Source organism: Phoca vitulina, unplaced genomic scaffold, assembly GCF_004348235.1.
Source record: "Phoca vitulina isolate PV1807 unplaced genomic scaffold, GSC_HSeal_1.0 scaffold9, whole genome shotgun sequence".
In the NCBI taxonomy this organism is placed as follows: domain Eukaryota; kingdom Metazoa; phylum Chordata; class Mammalia; order Carnivora; family Phocidae; genus Phoca; species Phoca vitulina.
The window spans coordinates 44,399,410-44,418,377 of NW_022589712.1; the positions used below are offsets into that span (position 1 = coordinate 44,399,410).

Below are 18,968 nucleotides of genomic sequence, written 5' to 3' on the forward strand. Positions count from 1 at the left end.
CCAGTATGGGGAGCTCTGTAAATGGTAACTGGCTCAGATGGACTGATTTCATGCCAACTTGAGGGGAGAATTCCAAATTCCACAGACACTCCCCTCACAGGTCCATGAAGCTATCTTTTAAGAAGCTCCAAGGACAAAAGTCACTTCCATAATTATAGTCCTGGCAACTTGAGCTTTAGATCTATTTTTGCTTCATTTTGCTCTGGTACTCCCATAACCTTAAAAAATTTTCCTGTGCATGGTAGAGAATTACATTTGCCGCGCTGCTAACAGAAACCTCCTTGAAATTCCTATTACTGGTTTTCATGCAGCGTCAAATACATTCTAATCTGCTGAGCCGTCTTGGTGGTCTGTGACTGTAATTATATTCACCAGCCCGCCCACAGCACCATCTTGCTAGGACCCCTTTAGCAAGTTTCCTTCAGTGATGGCTTAAGCCCATAGCTCCATAAATTCTTTGCATTTTCTTGCCCCAAGCCTCTACTGTCAGGACAGGGGTGATGGGATAATGGAATGAATTGCTGTACCTTCGGTATCTCAAAGTCACGTCTTCAGTCAGGATACTGGCATACCCAGGTTCTTGCTGATGGTGCGGGGGTAATGGTAGTGTAAAGTGTGTGAACTTGGGAGCTGAGCAGACTGTGTTAGTGTCCAAAGACTGCCACGAGAAAGTACCACCAACTGGGTGGCTTAAAACAACAAGAATTTATTCTCTCACAGTTCTGGGGACTAGAAGTCTGAAATCAAGGTATTAGTAGGACCGTGCTCCTTCTGAAGGTCCTAGGGAAGAATCCTTCCTTGCCTCTTCTTAGCCTCTGGGGATCCAGACTTTCCAGCAATCCTTGGTATTTCTTGTAGATGCATCATGTCAGTCTCTGGCTCTGTCATCACCCGGTGCTCTCTGTGTTTATCTGTGCCTAAATTTCTCTCTTCTCAAGAAGGCACTGGTCTCGGATTTAAGCCTACCCTAATCCAGTATGACCTCATCCTAACTTGATTACATCTAAGAAGGCCTTATTTCCAAACAAGGTCACATTCACAAAGTCTGAGTAGGCATGAGTTTTGAGTTTGGTTGAGTTCTTCAACCCAGGGCCATGTTTAAACACTTGCTTTATTCCTTTTTTGAATTTAAGTTTTCCCATCTGTAAAATGGGACGATGACATTTACCTCCTTAGGTTGTTGTGAAAACTCAATGAAATGAAACAAAATGAAAAGCACCAGTATGGTGGGTTATAAATAGAAGATGCTCAACCAGTGTCAGAATTCTTGTCTTCCTCGGTGGCCAGTAACTGTGAAGAGACATTTTATAAATTTTTAAGGGTCTCTTTCTTTTGGATCAGGGTTGTTTGGATTGAACAATGAAAATGCCAATGCTTAACACAAGACTTCACAGAATGTACAAAAACATTGTATAAAGAGTCTTAGGAGCAGAATGGTCCCTAGGACACTTAGCTCTTGGTAACAGTTGTGAGCAACTCTGCTGCCCTGATCCTCTGGATGTTCTTGACCATTCCCTGTCCCTCAAAGTCTTAGCCTTCCCATCCCTTTCAGGATGACCACTCAGTTTATAGAAGCAGAACTAGCTATCCCTAAGCCTACTGTGGGTTGGTCCTAAAACTGTTGTTGTCTGAAAAGTCCCAGACTTTGAAAAGTTCTTCCCCATCACAAAGGAGGTAATTAGAAGGCCTTGAGCTTGCCTTCAGTTTATGATTCTATTAAAAGACATTCCATTTACAACTTTTGAGCTCCACTCTTGTATTCTTTCCATGTTTCACATAAAGAATGATGTGGGTTGACTTGAGGTGGCGTGTAGGCCAATACAAATGGAAAGAATACACCTCGGAATCTCAGGTATAATGATAATTTTGGTAGTCGAACTATTATACTTTCTTTATCAGTTTTATGTCCTGTATTTTATTTTATCTAGCTGTGGTATACATAAACTACAGATGGCATAAGAGACTGAGAATTAAGAAAGAATAAAAGGGGTGCCTGGGTGGCTCAGTCGTTAAGCGTCTGCCTTTGGCTCAGGTCATGATCCCAGGCTCCTGGGATCGAGCCCCGCATCGGGCTCCCTGCTCCGAGGGAAGCCTGCTTCTCCCTCTCCCACTCCCCCTGCTTGTGTTCCCTCTTTTGCTGTCAAATAAATAAATAAAATCTTAAAAAAAAAAAAGAATAAAAAACTCCAGGTTAGAAACTATGGGCTAATTGTCTTATGTGTTTGAAATTCTGAAGAAAGTTTACACATTCAATTAGCAATAATCGCGCCTCGGATAAACCTCATTGGCTACGATACTGCCACTGCGCAAAGCTGAAAGTTTACACATTCAAATAGCAGGAAAAACCTCTTTCGCTTTCTCTTGGCCATTGATTATTTGTTATTTTCCCAATGGGCTGAGTTGGTGGGCTCCTATGCATTGCCGGGATGACTTTATGAGATTATGCTCAGTTAGGTGTCTGCCTGGGTGGCTCAGTCAGTTAAGTGTCTGTAGCCAGTTAAGTGTTCTGTAGCCAAACCATGTGAGAGGAATGAGATCAAGGGTAAAGTGTGTACTAGGAGATGCTCTGGAGTTCCGTCATTAAAATGATACAGGAGTGTCCAGAAATAATACATATATTGTCTCATATTTTCTATATTTACCATTTTGCTCTTTTTTTTTTGGTAGAAAGGGCATTTCAAATGATTCACAGAACCAGAATTTAATGTGGAAGATGGCATTTAATGGATCCTGCAGTAGTATTTGTACATGGAAGTCCAAAAACCTGAGAGGAAGATTTCAGTTCAGAGTAATAGCCGCAAATAATCTGGGATTTGGTGACTATAGTGGAATCAGTGAGGATATTCTGTTAGTTGGAGGTATGTTACCATGTCTGTCTATATGCTAATTGACTACACAAAGGTTCGGAGATAAAGATAAGTGAATTCTTAACATTAGAAATAAATTGGATGACTGTGTAATTTATCATCCAGACTATGGAACTATTCATTTTATCTGATGTGACCTTCCTAAAACATCAGAATCCTCATGTCATTTTTCTCCTCAGCAATGATCAGCTACTCTTTCATGCCTAACACATCAAGTCAGTGCTCCTGGATAGGCTTCCCAGGCTGTCCACAGTCTGGTCTGGATCCAGCCTTATGTTCCTGCTCCCCATACTCTCACCTTCTACTCAACTGTCCTAAAACGATGCTTTCTACATCTTTCACTGTGTATCCCATTTTAGGTTATGATATATCATCTGTCTAATCACATAGGCTAGAAATCTCAATACCATATTTAATTTTTCCCTCTACTCAGTCACCAAGTTTTGTTCACTTACCATCTTGAATTCCGTCTGTTGAGTGCTCATCTTCCTATTATCACTTTGGCTTTCCTAATTTATCATTTCTTGCCTGTGCTCTTGGCTTAATCACACTGCTGACAATTGATCTAGCTGAAGCACAAGCTGGATTACTTAACCCCCTTTCTGAAATCCCCGAAATGACTCTCCATTCACTGCCTTTGGAATCAAGTGCAAACTTCTGTGTGGCATTTAAGGCCTTCCATGATTTGTCCTCCAATTATAGTTCATTGTTCCTATGCTATAACCGTATCAGACTGGTAAAAGCTTCTTATGACACGAGGCCTTTAGCTTTGGTTTCTCTCTCTCTCTCTCTCAAATGAATAAATAAAGTCTTTAAAAAAAAGATTATACATGTTTCCTCCGCTGTTATGAAGTAGAAGCCTGGGTGGGTATATCATAATGGTGCACTGGTAAACCAGATCTTTGGAAAACCAAACCAAACCAAACCAAACCAAACCTTGACTTTGATGTCCTATGGTGTTAAACGCTCTTGCTATGGGTGATTTCAAACTACCAGTGGTTTAACAACTGGCTTGCAAAGATCTAGTAGGAGCTATTCAGACATATCTGGCATAGCCCTGAAACTACCTAGCTTTATTCTGCAAATTAACTTTTTTTTTCATTTATTTTATTAGACGGTTTTTGGATACCAGAAACAAGCTTTGTACTTACTATTATAATTGGAATATTTCTGGTTGTTACAATCCCAGTGGTCTTTGGTAAGTATAATAGCTTTAAAAATACAGGTAGTAACCTTGATCATATTCGTTGATTTATCACTTAGTGTATTCAACCTCCCACATAAAATAAATTCATAAATTTCACAGTTACCTTTGGCTATACTCTCAGAAGTACTAACTTCTGTGAGTTGTTTTTGATCTTGGAGTAACTATTTTATGAAAAATATATCTGTATTTACACTTCATGGTGTACTTTAGATAAAACTAATTACAAAGGCACCAACTTTTGGCTTTCTGTAAACCAATATTTGTTTCAAATTGGCTACATAACGAGTGCTTTGTGGCTTAGAGTTTTAAGTAAATAAAAGAAAAATAACTCTGGATGTAAAAAAAAATGTGGGATTAATAGGAAAACAGTGATAGTCCTAGGTTGGGATAGTTTGGGTCTCTAGGCAGGCAGAAAAACTGGTTTGGAAGGAGCGGCTCCTCTTTTGCAGATGACCCATCTCTGGCTTATGGGGTCTACTCTCGCGTTCAGATGTCTGAAAGGTAGATAGCAAGGTAGCTATTTCCCACTCTTCATTTTATACTAATGTGTTGGTCCTAGAAGTCTTTTTTTAAAAAGATTTATTTTAATGATGAGATAATACTGTGACAACCCCAGAAATATTGGGGCCAAATATTGGGCCTATAGGGTTCTTTTGGTAATCATACATCCTGGTTCATTCCTGTTGTTTCAGCATAAACATTAATAGGACTTTCAGTGCCCAAAATGTCCTGGTTTGGATTATAAGGTATTTGGTCATCCTATCACTTACTGATATTATGAGTCCCTGACATAATAAGAAAGCATTATAAGAAAGATATGATAGGGCGCCTGGGTGGTTCAGTCATTTAAGTGTCTGCCTTCGGCTCAGGTCATGATCCCGGAGTCCCAGGATCGAGTCCTGCATCGGACTCCCCGCTCAGCAGGGAGTCTGCTTCTCCCTCTGACCCTCCCCTCTCTCGTATTTTCTCTCTCTCAAATAAATAAAATCTTAAAAAAGAAAGAAAGACATGATACTTGCCAGAAAAGAATACTCAAGGACATATTTAGGAAATTGTAGCCTGTTTTTTTCATATAGAAGGGAAAGTTTAAGGAAAAGTTACAAACATAAAGCTAAACTCTCTCAGGATAAAGAAAGCCACTATTTTACTAAGTGGTCTAAATCTTTATTCTTTCCCCAAACTGATTGGAGTTGTAAACTATCAGAGAGCACACTGAAACTTGAATTGAGGTTTCTTTTCATAGATTCCACCCAGAGATATATGGAACTCCTTTAGCTAACTTGGAAAGCTAAAAATTTCAGCTGACCCTGCCAGGATCTTAACCTGTGGTTCCAGGGAGTCTAAGCGTTGCACAGCTGATGCTTGGGCCACTAAGCCAGCCCCTCCAGAATTACACGTATGACTGTAGTATATTTGGCAGTTGGCATATAAGCTTGACTGCTTGTCTGCTTTCCTACTGGGAAGGAGTATTACACGAAGAATCTTTCATCTGACCTTTGCTTGCCTACGTGTACATCACCATTGTTCAAACCCATAACTCTAGTGGATGAGCATGAGGTAATTTCAGACAACCTATTGTGCTTTCAAGACATCCTATGGATATCTGACTTTCTCAGGATTTAAAGGTCTTTATCCTATTTGGAACTTATGAATTTTTTAGTGCAGCTAAGCTAATCTGCTTCTTTGCTTTTAGTAGCAGTGCATGTGGTTTTACTAGTAGGAGTGGGTGAGTGCATGAGAAAAGATTGAGTTTATTAAAATAAGGAAAAGTAGCAATTGTTTAAACATATTTGTATTGTGCTGGGGGCTCTCAGCAGTCCTACTTATAAATATAAAATTGAAACAGTGATTTAAAAATAAACATCGGCAGCCTTGGCTTTGGTGAGTGGTCGCATCTAACATGCAACGTTAGCCTCGTGCTGGGAGCAGAGGGAAATATGAAGCCAGAATATTCAATTGCTGGCCTTGGCAGCTTGCCATTTAATGAGGGAGGTAAGACATACCTGTGTGAAAATATAAATCGTGAGAAATAAAAGGCAAGAGGACATGACATGTGCTGGACACTGTGATAGAAATGCGGACCGAGAGCTACACTTGGTCTTAGACATTGAAAACCGAGAGATCAGCAGAGCGTCAGGGTCTTGGAAGGCATCACTGGGAGCTGGGCCTTTAAAAAAATGAAGAGGGGTAGGGACAGCTTTTCAGGTTTGAAAAATTGCATTAGCAAAAGTATTTAAGATCTTTCCCTGCGTGGTCCCTCAGATGGAATTTCACTTGAATAAAATGCTAACCTGTTGGATATAGAATATACAATGGAATAAAATTCAAATTTTAATAATCATCTTACAAAACACCCTTGGTGTTTTCAACTTTTGAACCAATGTTCTAGTATAGATGGTTGATCTTATGACATAATTGTATTTTAATTTCCAAAAATCACTTATTTTCATGAGGATGAAAATAGTATTTGCTCATTGTATGAAGAAGACAATATAAATCATCCATGATTTCACAACTGAGAAGACCACTGCTAACATTTGGTGGGTTTCATTCCAATAGTTTTTCTGTATGCTTGAGTATGTATATAAACTCTTGTACTCTGCATTTTAAAAAAAGAAGCGTGCCATTATAATTGAAAGCATTCCTCAGATCTACTATAGGAGTATAACCTGGACATATCTGGACTCAGAAATAAATTTGCAATTTAATTATAATGCAAATAATTATGTAATAATTTTAATGCAAATTTGTTTTGGTTTCTGTTGCCTCTAGTTTAAGGGCGATTTTGAGAAATAAGTTCTGATATTAAGATACTTCAACTTGTTTATAACAGCAATAAGAAATGCATGAAGCTTTGGTTTGAGACATGAAATAAGAAGTGATGTGTTCTAAGTTATTTGTTTTTATAAGTCTTTGTACCGAGGTTTAATTAGTTTTTCTACTATGGACACATTTTTCAATCAAATTCCGTTATTCTACCCATGGTGTTCTTATATATAAACATTTAAAATGTTAACATTTCTTGATGAAAAAAGAAAGCAATGTTTTGTTTTGTAAATTATGTCCTTTTCTCTTTATAGTCTGGCACAGAAAATTAAGGAATCAAAATACTCCCAAGGAAGGGCTGACGGGTCTCATAAACGAAGACAAAGAGTTGGCTGAGCTCCGCGGTCTGGCAGCTGGAATAGGGCTGGCTAATGCCTGCTATGCCATACAGTATGTAACCTGGGCCCTCACTATGGGGCACCTAGATGAAGAGTGGGCAACTATAAAGAGAGTGCCCATGGGTCCCGTGTTGCCCACGATTGTCTTGGTCCATGCCCATTATTCTGGCATGATTATTAATATCATCCCCTTCCATTTTCAAATGTGACCTGAGATGGATGGCAAATTATGTGGTTATTCTATCCTAAGGAAAATAAGCAAAATTCCATTGTGTTCCAGTGTTTTATCGCATAGTTATAAAGTAAACGAAACAAGGACATAAGTACTGATTGGAAAAGAACAGACGGTAGCATGATTGGTTCAACTGGGAGCATCCAGAAGAGAGGAATTCCAAGGGTCCCCTGCCTGTGCTGTTAAGTCCATCTGAGTCTGTTTTCAGAAGCTGTATAGTGATTGCCTACAAAAGCTCTTTAGGATAGTTGAGTTTTGAACTTATGTTGTCATCATAATTTTTTTTTTAAAATTCAATTAGCCAACATATAGTATGTTGTGAGTTTTTGATGTAGTCAAAATAATTAAAGAAAATATTTAAATGTCTTTTTATGCAAGACACTATATTGTGGTTTATGCAAGACACTGTATTACGGCCTCTTGCTAAGAGGAATTATGTAGTCATAGGCCTTGAAATTTATAATCTGAGATATAGAAATGGAAGATTTGAAGTAGACACGGGTGATCTAATTTAGTGATTCAGAGGTGACTTTTCCTTGAGAAAATACTCAGCACATTTGATATTCAAGATTCTCTTTTAAAAACTCAAAGCATTTAGACAATTTTTTCCCTCTCATAATATTCCAAGTGAGAGTTGGCTTCTAAAAGTTATGGAGAAGGAGCTGATTTTTGTAGTCATACTAAATTTTGTTTTACACAAAAGATCAGGTGTGTGAAATAGTTAAAGTGAAAGTTTTTAGGCTTATAAACCCAGATGTATTTATTACTAATTTGCAATAGCTTTTCACATAAATTGATTACCTGAAGAAATTAATGACACAACTTTTTAACAAAACAAGCTACAGTAAAAACTCCTGAGTCAATGCACACACAGGCATGTTTCTATCAAGATTATGGTAAAAGTGATGTGACATGCTCTCTGTGTTTTGGAATAGGGAAGGAATATTCTGGAAGGTGGAATAGGGAAGGAATAGAAACACAAGATTCCCTGCCACTATATTACATAGAACAGTGTTGCAAAATCATGAGATTTCTCTTTCTCATACTCTTTCTCAAACACTAACTCCCAACACCAACTTGTAAACCAATGTATTTTGGGACACCAAAAATACTATTTTCCAGTACTCTTCCAACCCAAGAGGAGATTGAAAGTCTTCCTGCCTTCCCTCGGGAAAAACTGACTCTGCGCCTCTTGTTGGGAAGCGGGGCCTTTGGAGAAGTGTATGAAGGGACAGCAGTGGACATCTTAGGAGCTGGAAGCGGAGAAACCAAAGTAGCAGTGAAGGTAATGCAGATCTTTTAATTCCTTGACATGTCGGGTCAGCACATTTACATGGATTTACATGGATAAAACTGTAGTAACATATGAGTGATCTTGATTGAAAAGACAGCTGAAAGTGGGAGTCCATGCATGACAACAGAAATGACAATGTTTCTTCCATTTCTTCCTAAGCTCTGTAATTCATAGTTACCACTAAGGTAACTGATTAGCTAAGACTCGGCAGGTGGTTTTTCCCTTTGAATACACTGTAAGAGGACCCGGGGTGGAAAGCACGTTCTCCATGTCTCGGGTATGGGGGCAGTTGCTGCTGATGCAACTCGGCCTTCGCAGTGTGAAACAGCCCTAGTCCATATGTGAACTCTATTTATGAAAATGGAAATGTGAATTTCATATCATTTTCACGTGTTAAGAAATATGCTCTTTTCGACTTTTGTCCAGCCGTTTGAAAATGTAACGTGTCACTTATACCTCAGGAAAGCTGGAAAAACACAAAGTTAAAGCTGAACAACTATTTTCAGAGCTCAAGCTGGACAAAAAAAGTTGCAGGCTGGTATTGGTCTCCAAGCTAGAGTTTGCTGACCCCCGGTAGGACACAGTTATTCGCATGGTATATTGAATGTAGTTTTAAGGAAGTGCTGGGTAGACTCTCGTATTTGTCTAAAACCTTTTCATCGAGGGATGATGAATCTTTTATGTAACTGGGCAACATCCTGACCACTGCTTGTTAGGAATTTGTTGCTTTGAGAGAGGGCTATACAACCAGAAAGGTTGGCAAAATCCTCTCCACTGCCAAATGATGCAATCTAAAAGTGCTTTAAACTACTCTAGCCTCACCTGGTGTAAACAAGTGTTTATTTTTCTCACATAACGAGAGGACTGCGGGTTTTTGGTGCAGTACTGTGTTAGGTCAGAGCCAGTATATCTGAAACTCTCTTGACTTTGTACATGTGTGTTGCCTCATGATCCCAAGATGGTTGCCAAAGCTCAGGCATTACATCTTCATTCAGGTCAGGGCAAGGGGGAAGGAATGATGTTAGGTGTATATGTTCAAAAAAGTGGAAGTTTTCCACAAGCTTCTCTTCCCTTCAGCAGTTTTCCCCTTACACCGCATTGACCAGAATTGACACAGATGACCACCCCTATTTGCAAGGGAGGCTGGAGAATTACAAAACACAATTTTCCTGATTCATTACGACCAATTGTCTGGGGCTGGGCATCTTGCCTCTAAGAGACAAATTAGGGGATCATTAGCAAGGAAGCCGGGGGTAACAGATATTGGGTAGAAAACTTTGAAAATTAAGAAACTGGCCTACACACCAAATTTGTTCTTTTTAAAATGTCTACATTTTTGGAGGGAATTTGTATAGATGTTACTAGGTCTTTTGTCTTTCAGGCTTTCCCACTTGGACACTAGTTCTAATACAGGCTAAGTTTTGAATGAGTTTACAGAGCACATGCACATGTATTAGCCATGATCTATTTCCAGCTTTCAGGGCGAATATTACAAAACAAATCAAAGATTGTCTCCATTAACCCACTGAGCTCACAGAATGTCTGCTATACTGATTGCTGGCTTATTTTGTATTGTCTAGACTTTGAAGAAGGGCTCCACAGACCAGGAGAAGATTGAGTTCCTGAAAGAGGCACATCTGATGAGGTATTGTGGCAGCTCTGGCTTCATTTTCCCTTGATAGGAGTAGAAAGCTTTTATATCTGATTGGTAAATTGTTAACATTCAAAATGACCTGACATCACAGGTCATGCCCCAAACAAACATGGCTGAAGTTTAGGCATAAATATGTCTGTGGTGACAAGTGTTCTATAGAAACCAGTCTTCCAACAGGCAGTCCTCAGGCAAAAGTTCTTCATTTTTTGACCTTCAATAAGCAGCGTGTTTCGCAAGTGACATCTGAGGCTGTTCAGCTTTAAACATGCGTATGTTCTTCTAAATGTGTGATAGTGGCTTGAATATCTGGATTAAGGGAGAGAGCTCTAAGTACAGGGATGTCAATGAAAATATCCTCTGTCTTAGTAAACTTATCTTCAAAGTTAGAGTCAGTTGCTGGTCAAGAAAACTGCTCAGAGGCATCTTAAAGGGAGGGCCTGAGACGGTGGTCCGGGCGGGGGGGTGGGGGTCCCAGCTGAGGGTTCTAATCATTTGATCGGGGTTTTCTTGGTTTGATGTCTTGAGAAAATGGTGGAAGCCAAACCTGCGTGTCTGAATTGTTTCTCCAAAAGGAAGAGAATAATATTACATACTTGTGATGACTGAAAGTGTAACGCCTTCAAATATCTTTTGAAAGATAGTGGTTAAGATTACTTTCTTTACCAAAACATAAAATCCTTCCTGTGAATGTTTCTTCTAAAGATCACCTATTACAGCCATATGCACTGGCCACTAGGGGTTGCCGTATCATCTCTCTAAGGCAAGCACAGGGACTGGTACTTGGAAAAGGAGACTTGCATTTATTAGAGAAAAACAACCCCCGCCCCCGCAAACAGGAGTTTTGAAGGAAACCGGAGATAAAGAATTGCTCTATTTCCCGTAGGCCCTCAGCCAGGGCGCCTGTTGCTGTCATGTCATCCTGCCTGTCTCTTTCCACCTTGTAGCAAGTTTAACCATCCCAACATTCTGAAGCAGCTTGGAGTTTGTCTGCTGAACGAACCCCAATACATTATCCTGGAACTGATGGAAGGAGGAGACCTTCTTACCTATTTGCGTAAAGCCCGGATGACAAAGGTAGGAAATGCGGTCCCCGTATTGGTTTTGTAATGCAAATGCCCTATAACTTCCCACTAAGTTTCTTTAAACTCAGTAGACTGCAGTTTGGTCAAACCTCAGAAGACTTCTGTGGAAAGAATTCTTGTATTTCCTTCAGTTGGATTAGGACAATTAGAATCCTGGGCTAACTTCTGGCATTTTCTGGTTATTTGAGGCTGTTTTTCATATTTAATGGGAAAATAGGTACCTCACTCCCGAAATCATTTTTTCTGGAGAACAGAGATGGTATGGCGTTGGAAAGGCACATCTTTCTCTGTACTTAATCTGTATGCCTGTCTGTCCCAAATTGTTACTTGCAAGCCCTCATGTCTTTATTGACTACTCTATGTCCCTACCCAGTCGGCATATCTGTTTGGATTTTCATAGGCATCTCGAACTTGTGTTGGCCAGAACAGAAATCTTGATTTCATACCTCGTCCTCCAAGCCATCCATCCAGTTCCTTGCTTTCTCTTCTACGACCACACTAACAAGCCCAGCCAGCTCTGCAGTTCTGCCTACAGGATGTAGGACTCCATCTTGTCTTCCCTTGTCTTCTGTCCTCAGTGCTCACCTGCAAAGTCTGTGGGATCAGGGCCAGCTGCGACAGCACCTGTGGGAAACTACCTTCTCTCTCAGACGAGAAACACACGAGACAAACAAGACACTAACATTTAAAGATTTAAAAAAAAATTGGTTTTTATTTCTATCAAAGGGCACATTCTATGGCTAAAACACTGAAATATAGAACGAGGTTTATAGTGAAAGACAGTCTCGTCCCCACATGCCAGGCGTCTACACGTTTCTTCTGGTATTTACCGCCATGTTCCTACACGCTCTGTATACTGCTGCGCATTGATTTTTTTCAATCTTGGGGGAAATCTCCTGACTCCCTACTATGAGAGGTGAGGATTTAACTCTCTTAGACTGACTCAGTACCAGCCCAAACCCCACCAGCTCTACACATTGAAAAGTTTGTTCCCACATCCTCTGACAGTTAACAATTTTCAGATAAATCAATAGTGCAGATTTACATTACTATGACTACTACTTGCTGTGATTATGGTTTTTTTTTTCCCCTTGGGTGAGAATAATAAACACCTCTTTTATTTTCCCCATTTGCTTCATTTTTTATATATCTCAACCCTTTGACAGAATCGTGGCGCTTCTATCACTGGGGTTAAATAGATCAGCTGATCTAATACCCAACAGGTTTTTTTCTTGGACGCTCTCCTCCTGGAGCCAGTGTGGGTGCTTGTCCTCTGGGCTCTCGGCAGAGCTGTTCTCCTTGGAGTTACCTTCACATTTACCCTGCAAATTTTCTTGCTGGACCTTAGTTTCCTCTGTTCCATGACTTTTTTGTTCTGTTGTAGAAGAGAGAAAGCATGCGAGTGAGGCAAAAGTCTCCTTTTCTCCCCTCTTTTTGAGAAACTGCCCTTTTTTCTTCCCTCACACTTGATGAATAAGTTGGCTGGATTCTAGGCTGAAAACCCCTTTGCCTTTGTTTTCTAGTTTGTACAGTTGCCTTTAAGAAGTCTCAGGCCATTCTGATTCCTGGACTTAGGATCAGTGACCTGCTTTTTGCCCCTCCTCTCTGGAAAATTTTAGGAACTTCTTATCTGTGGTACTTTTTTTACCAATCTGGACACTCAGCCTTGAAAATCACCCCTTTAGTTCTGGGATTTTTTTATATTATTTTTTACTAATAAATAAAATTCTTTGTCTCCTCTATTTCCTTGTTCTCGAAACTCTATTAGCTGGATAATGGACCGCTTTGTTTTATCCTTTTGTTCTATTAGCCGTTTTCTCCTGTTTTCCAACTCTGTATTTGTGCTCTCAATTGTGGTAGATTCCTGTTACTTTTAAAATAGAACTTAAAATTTTAATTTTCCACAGACTCGTTCTTATATTTTGATCGCTTCTTGAAATAATATATATTTTTTTTCATATGGGCAAAAACTTATCTAATCTTTCCTAGGACACTAATTATAGTTTTTTAAAGTATTAATTTGCTTCCTGCATTGTCCTGATTTCCTTTATCCTCTTTGCTCTGGGATCTGTTTGTAATGTGAGAAGCTTTTCTCAAATGTTTGGTGATTTGTGGTTGATCTTCCTATTTAACAGGGAGGCCTAAGAAGCTGACTGGAACCTGTGTGTCTATGGCAGCTTCCTTTTGGTTGTCCTGTGGACCCTGCTTTTTCACTGAGGGGTCCCCTAATCTTCTAATGACAGTATCTGGGTGTCTTCCCTGGCACACCCCACTTTCCCCAGAGAGGAATCTTTATGGGTCCTGCCTAGGCCATCAGTGCCTAAGCCTCAGTTCAGGGAGGTGAGAGAGGAGGGGGTTGGAGGTCCGAAGGCTGAGTATAGGGGCTCTCATTTAATTTTCCTCTCCATTTTCAGCACAGTGTCTGAGTGTGACTGGTATCTTTGAACTTGGAGTTGTTCTGGTTCCGTGTGTGTGTGTGTGTGTGTGTGTGTGTGTGTGTGTGTGTGTTCTGCAGTGGAAAGCCTCCTGCTGTGGTGGGAGGACCTCGGATCTAGTTAGCTCCTAAAATAAACTTCCAAACATTCCTCTTGCTTCCAGGCTTGCCCCTCACCCCTACATTCAGAGATGCCTGTAGGGGGTTTTCTAGTGAAACACAGCCTGATTCTTGTCTTTCCCCTTGCAGGCAGCCAAACTGTCTCTCGGCTCTGCTGAAGGACCACCCCTCCATCCACTTCGCTACCCCAAAATGTTTCATGCACTAAATTTATTTTCCTGATGTATTTGTCCTCGTGAGATTATAAACATTTCCCTTATACTGTCATCTTAGTAAGGTTTGGGGAGAGAGTGGGACTAAAAATGCACACATTCAGTCCCCCATCTTTAACAACCTGTGTTTATCTGTAGGTTGTGTTTTGTTTGTTTTGGGGTGGAGAAGAGGGGATGAAATGAAAATATGGGCCAGCTCTTTCCAATTTATTCCTATTTAGTCAGGATCCTGATGGTTACACTGATTGGTTCTCGAGGGTTCTTCCGCTGCCTTTCCTGAGCAGGACAGCTTCCGTGCCTCACTGCCCTCACTCCAACCAGTGGGCAGGATGCTGTTAGGTGCTGAGTACCAGAGCGCCACAGGCTCTAAGTCCCCATCACGCCAAGTTCATTTGGAGCCAGCCGAGTCTCCACAGGGAGTGCTCAGAGGCAACATTCCAGAACAGCCACAGCGTCCTTCTCTCTATCCCAGCTCCAAGACTGCAGTGCTGGGTTGAATACATCAGGATTGACTGCATCTAGCGCATACACCTTAGTCCAGTCTTTCATTCTCAGGACCTTAGTTTCTGCATCTATAAAATGGGATATTGAATTGAAAATGTCCTCAGGCTCTTTTTTTTAGCTCTAATATCCTAAGATTCTACTAAGACAGAAGAAAGTAAAAAACAAAACCAAAAACCAACCTATCAAAATAGTATAAATAGATAGCCAGATACAATCAATTCATCAGTTTTTTGCTGCATGTTTATTATACAGTAGTGAAGGATGTGGCTCTTGCTTTCAAGGACTTTGCCACACGGTAGGGAGGTAAGTCACATATAAATAACTTATTTAAGATAGAAAGTGGGAGGGCCTATCGGAGTGCAGTAGAGACTATATTGTGGACGCTCAGAGGAGAGAGATGATTTCCAACTCGGGAGAACTGGGAAGGCTTCACGGAAGAGGTCTTCCATTTGAGACACAACTAAAGTAGGGGATAGAACAGTCTCTGAAACAACACCTTCCCACATGAGTCTTGAAAAGCTATCACCAGGAGCAGACCCAGGTGGAGGTCTGGGGGGTTTGGCAAGAGATGACAGGTGACAGCCCAGGGCAGGAGCATCTGGAGTCAAGGAGCCCCAACATGGGGTGATGAGGTATCCTAACAGGTTGTCACAGGGGCTGTCAGGAGCAAGGGATAGTTAGAGACATACACAGACAGGCAGCATTAAAATCTGTCCACGGGGAACATGATGCTAGCCACCAGGCTATAGTTCAGAAGCAAGGTTCTAAGTGAGGAGCATCTTCGGTAGAGTGGGCTTTGCCAAAAGCAGAGCAGGATTCCACTCACAGAGGAACCGAGGAACCAGTCTGGAGACCCAGCAGGGACTCAGACACAGGCCAAGAGACCGGTGTCTGGTGTCTGCTGGATCTGAACAGTGTTGTTGGAGGATTGATTCTTGGGGGTAAGATCAAGCCTCGCTATCGGACCGAGGTGTGGTAGAGCAGGACCATGGTGATGTTGAGTCTGAGAACATGGAGAATCTTCCCAGTCTGGGGACAAGACATGAGCTTGTTGGGGAAGCTGGGGGAGCAGCACTTAAGAGCACTCATCTGTGAGAAATTGAGAGGTTTCAAGGTTGGGAATCATTTGAGATGCTTGGTGAAGGATGTGGATGGAAATCAAGAATAAGAAGGGCATTCCAGACTGGTAGCAGAAATAAAGAGGAGCGGTTGAGAAATGCAGAGCAGGTATAAAAACTGCAGGTGGCCCAGTGTGGCTGAAGAATAGATTGGGAGAGGAAACGCTAGGGGACTTCAGTGGAGGTAAAGAGCAGCCTGAGGCCACCATGGAGTCTGTGCTTAGGAATCTATAATAGACTCCACACGCAGTGGGTCACAACGAAGCAGGCTTGTTAAAGCACCAGAGGCTGGAGACAAGTTTGGGATGTGTCAGATAGTCAGATAGGGAGGATAATGGCCTGAACGAGGGTAATTGCAGGGAAATGTCAAGGAAAGACAATATATGAATGTAACCTCGGGGAAGGAACTTTGAATTTTTTCCATATGGTGCCAATAAAATCTTCCACTGGCTTTTTTTTGTGTAGAAATCACTGCAGCTGGTATAGGCTCAACTAAATATGCATGCTGGCTCTCAAGGAGGAGAGGAGTCATCTGTGACCTTGAAATAGGGTGCTGCTAACAATTTATGTGGGGGCTCATCTGAGGAACAAGCCCATTGTCATGACTGACATTGCAGTGTGACATTGGGCCAATAATTAAACTAGCTAGTACTGATTAAATTATCATTATTACATCTTATGACAGCAGCTACTATTTATTAAGTATCTGTTATATACCAGCCCGATTCCATATCTTATCTCAGATCCTATATGGCTAGTACTGTCATTCCCATTTGACATATGAGAAAGGTGCTTAGTACTACTGGGTATTTACCCCAAAGACACAGATGTAGTGAAAAGAAGGGCCATATGCACCCCAATGTTCATAGCAGCAATGTCCGCAATAGCCAAACTGTGGAAAGAGCTGAGATGCCTTTCAACAGATGAATGGATAAAGAAGATGTGGTCCATATATACAATGGAATATTACTCAGCCATCAGAAAAGATGAATACCCAACTTTTACATCAACATGGATGGGACTGGAGGAGATTATGCTAAGTGAAATAAGCCAAGCAGAGAAAGTCAATTATCATATGGTTTCACTTATTTGTGGAACATAAGGAATAACATGGAGGACATTAGGAGAAGGAAGGGAAAAATGGGGGCGGAATTGGAAGGAGAGATGAACCATGAAAGACTATGGATTCTGAGAAACAAACAGGGTTTTAGAGTGGAGGGGGGAGGGGGGATTTGTTAGCCCGGTGATGGGTATTAAGGAGGGCACGTACTGCATGGAGCACTGGGTGTTATACGAAAACAATGGATCGTGGATCACTACATCAAAAACCAATGATGTATTGTATGGTGACTAACATAACATAATAAAATTAAAAAAAAAAAAGAAAGGTGCTTAGTGAATTAAGCAATGTGATCAAGTTCACACAACTCGTAAGTAGAACTAGGTTTCAAATCTTGGTCTGTCTGAACTGACACCCTGAGATCTTTCCAGTAATGATCCTATATTGCCTCTGCCTACTAAAAATAGTCTTATTTATGTATATTTCAGTAGAAAGTATGTAAATCTAGCTCTTTCCCTCTTTGTTTGAGTTCTTGTAACCAGAACTAAAAATACCTTTAAAACATCACGTGTATGTTTTGTACAAACTGGAAAAGTACTTGTAACTTTTCTTTCATTTCTTACAGTCTCATGGTCCTTTGCTCACCTTGGTTGACCTGGTGGATCTGTGTGTAGATATTTCAAAAGGTTGTGTCTACTTGGAGCAGCTGCACTTCATTCACAGGTACGGTGAATTCTAGATACAAGGTTCTTAATGGACATCGGCACAATAATCACCTGAGGTTTGGGTAAAACATACAAGATAATTAAACATTTCATTACTTCAAAATAGCAAAAGTTTTTGTAAAAGGTCTCTCTTCTCTAGAGACCTAGTAGGGTTCCTTGTCTGATCTCTGGAACTTTATTATTAGCATTATTAAATATAGCTTCTGCCATAGGGATCTGGCAGCTCGGAATTGCCTTGTCTCTGTGAAAGACTATACCAGTCCATCACGGGTAGTGAAGATTGGGGACTTTGGACTCGCGAGGGACATCTATAAAAATGATTACTATAGAAAGACAGGGGAAGGCTTACTCCCCGTTCGGTGGATGGCTCCAGAAAGTTTGATGGATGGAATCTTCACTACTCAATCTGACGTATGGTGAGTTTAACAGGACACAGAGGAATTCAGGCAGAACCAGCCAATGTCAGAGCCAGAAGGGAATATAAAAGGTCATCTAAACTTGTGGGACTATTCTTGGGTCTCAGTATTTTCACCCCTCGCTCTCATCAGTTTTGATCTGTTATCTTACTAGTATATGTGAAATAGATACATTTACTTCAAGTATTCTATCACTGTCCAAAAGCGTAGCGGCTATGACTAATAGGAATTGGTACATATGACTCGATGTCCAAGTATGTGTCCAAATGCCTACTCTTTTGGGATGTGTGGTCATTAATTTATAGGTAGAGTTTAAATCATGGATCTCAAAAACAATATGACATTGGGGAGATTTGGGCATCCCTTTATTATTAAGATAGGGTCACTCATGTTTGCTTGTTGACCCCAAATTTTGATTTGAGCTACACAAAATGTAAAGATTTGTTCAATAACTTTTAAGCTGGACTGGCCCCAGGCAAAATTAGTGACGAGATAAAATTAGGCCTGAGTGTTGCCAGTTCACATTCATGCCTTTCCTCTCCACGTTTACTAGCAAGGGGGAAAAGGTGAAATGCTTTCTTGCTTACCCCTACATTAGTCTGCATGTTGATGTTATGAAAGCCTTAAGTAGTGGAGGTCTGCAGTGCAGTTTCAGCTGAGAAGGAGGAACAAAGTGTGTGTGTGTGTGTGTGTGTGTGTGTGTGTGTCCCCTAAGCCTTCCTATCACCTTTGAAGTGTTGCTAGTAGGCAGTTGCTTTTTCTACTTTTTCTTGAGGTCAACTGGCTTTTAAGTCTCCCATTTGCCTTTTATGGGGCCAATAATGCCAATCACAAAGTAGATCCCAAGAGCCCCAGGAGTCATTACATTGGACAAACTAC

At 40.8% G+C, this 18,968-nt stretch overlaps 1 protein-coding gene and 1 pseudogene across 1 annotated transcript in view; one reads left to right on the forward strand and one right to left on the reverse strand.

Moving 5' to 3' along the window:
• ROS1 (ROS proto-oncogene 1, receptor tyrosine kinase) overlaps nt 1-18,968 on the forward strand; it is a 109,343-nt gene that overhangs the window by 74,044 nt on the left and 16,331 nt on the right. The window contains 8 exon segments of the mRNA XM_032407380.1: nt 2,668-2,858; nt 3,982-4,065; nt 7,155-7,290; nt 8,593-8,755; nt 10,345-10,409; nt 11,363-11,492; nt 17,574-17,671; nt 17,886-18,089. Of these exon segments, the coding sequence (XP_032263271.1) occupies nt 2,668-2,858; nt 3,982-4,065; nt 7,155-7,290; nt 8,593-8,755; nt 10,345-10,409; nt 11,363-11,492; nt 17,574-17,671; nt 17,886-18,089 (1,071 nt within the window).
• On the reverse strand, nt 2,159-2,314 carry LOC116634827 (annotated as a pseudogene).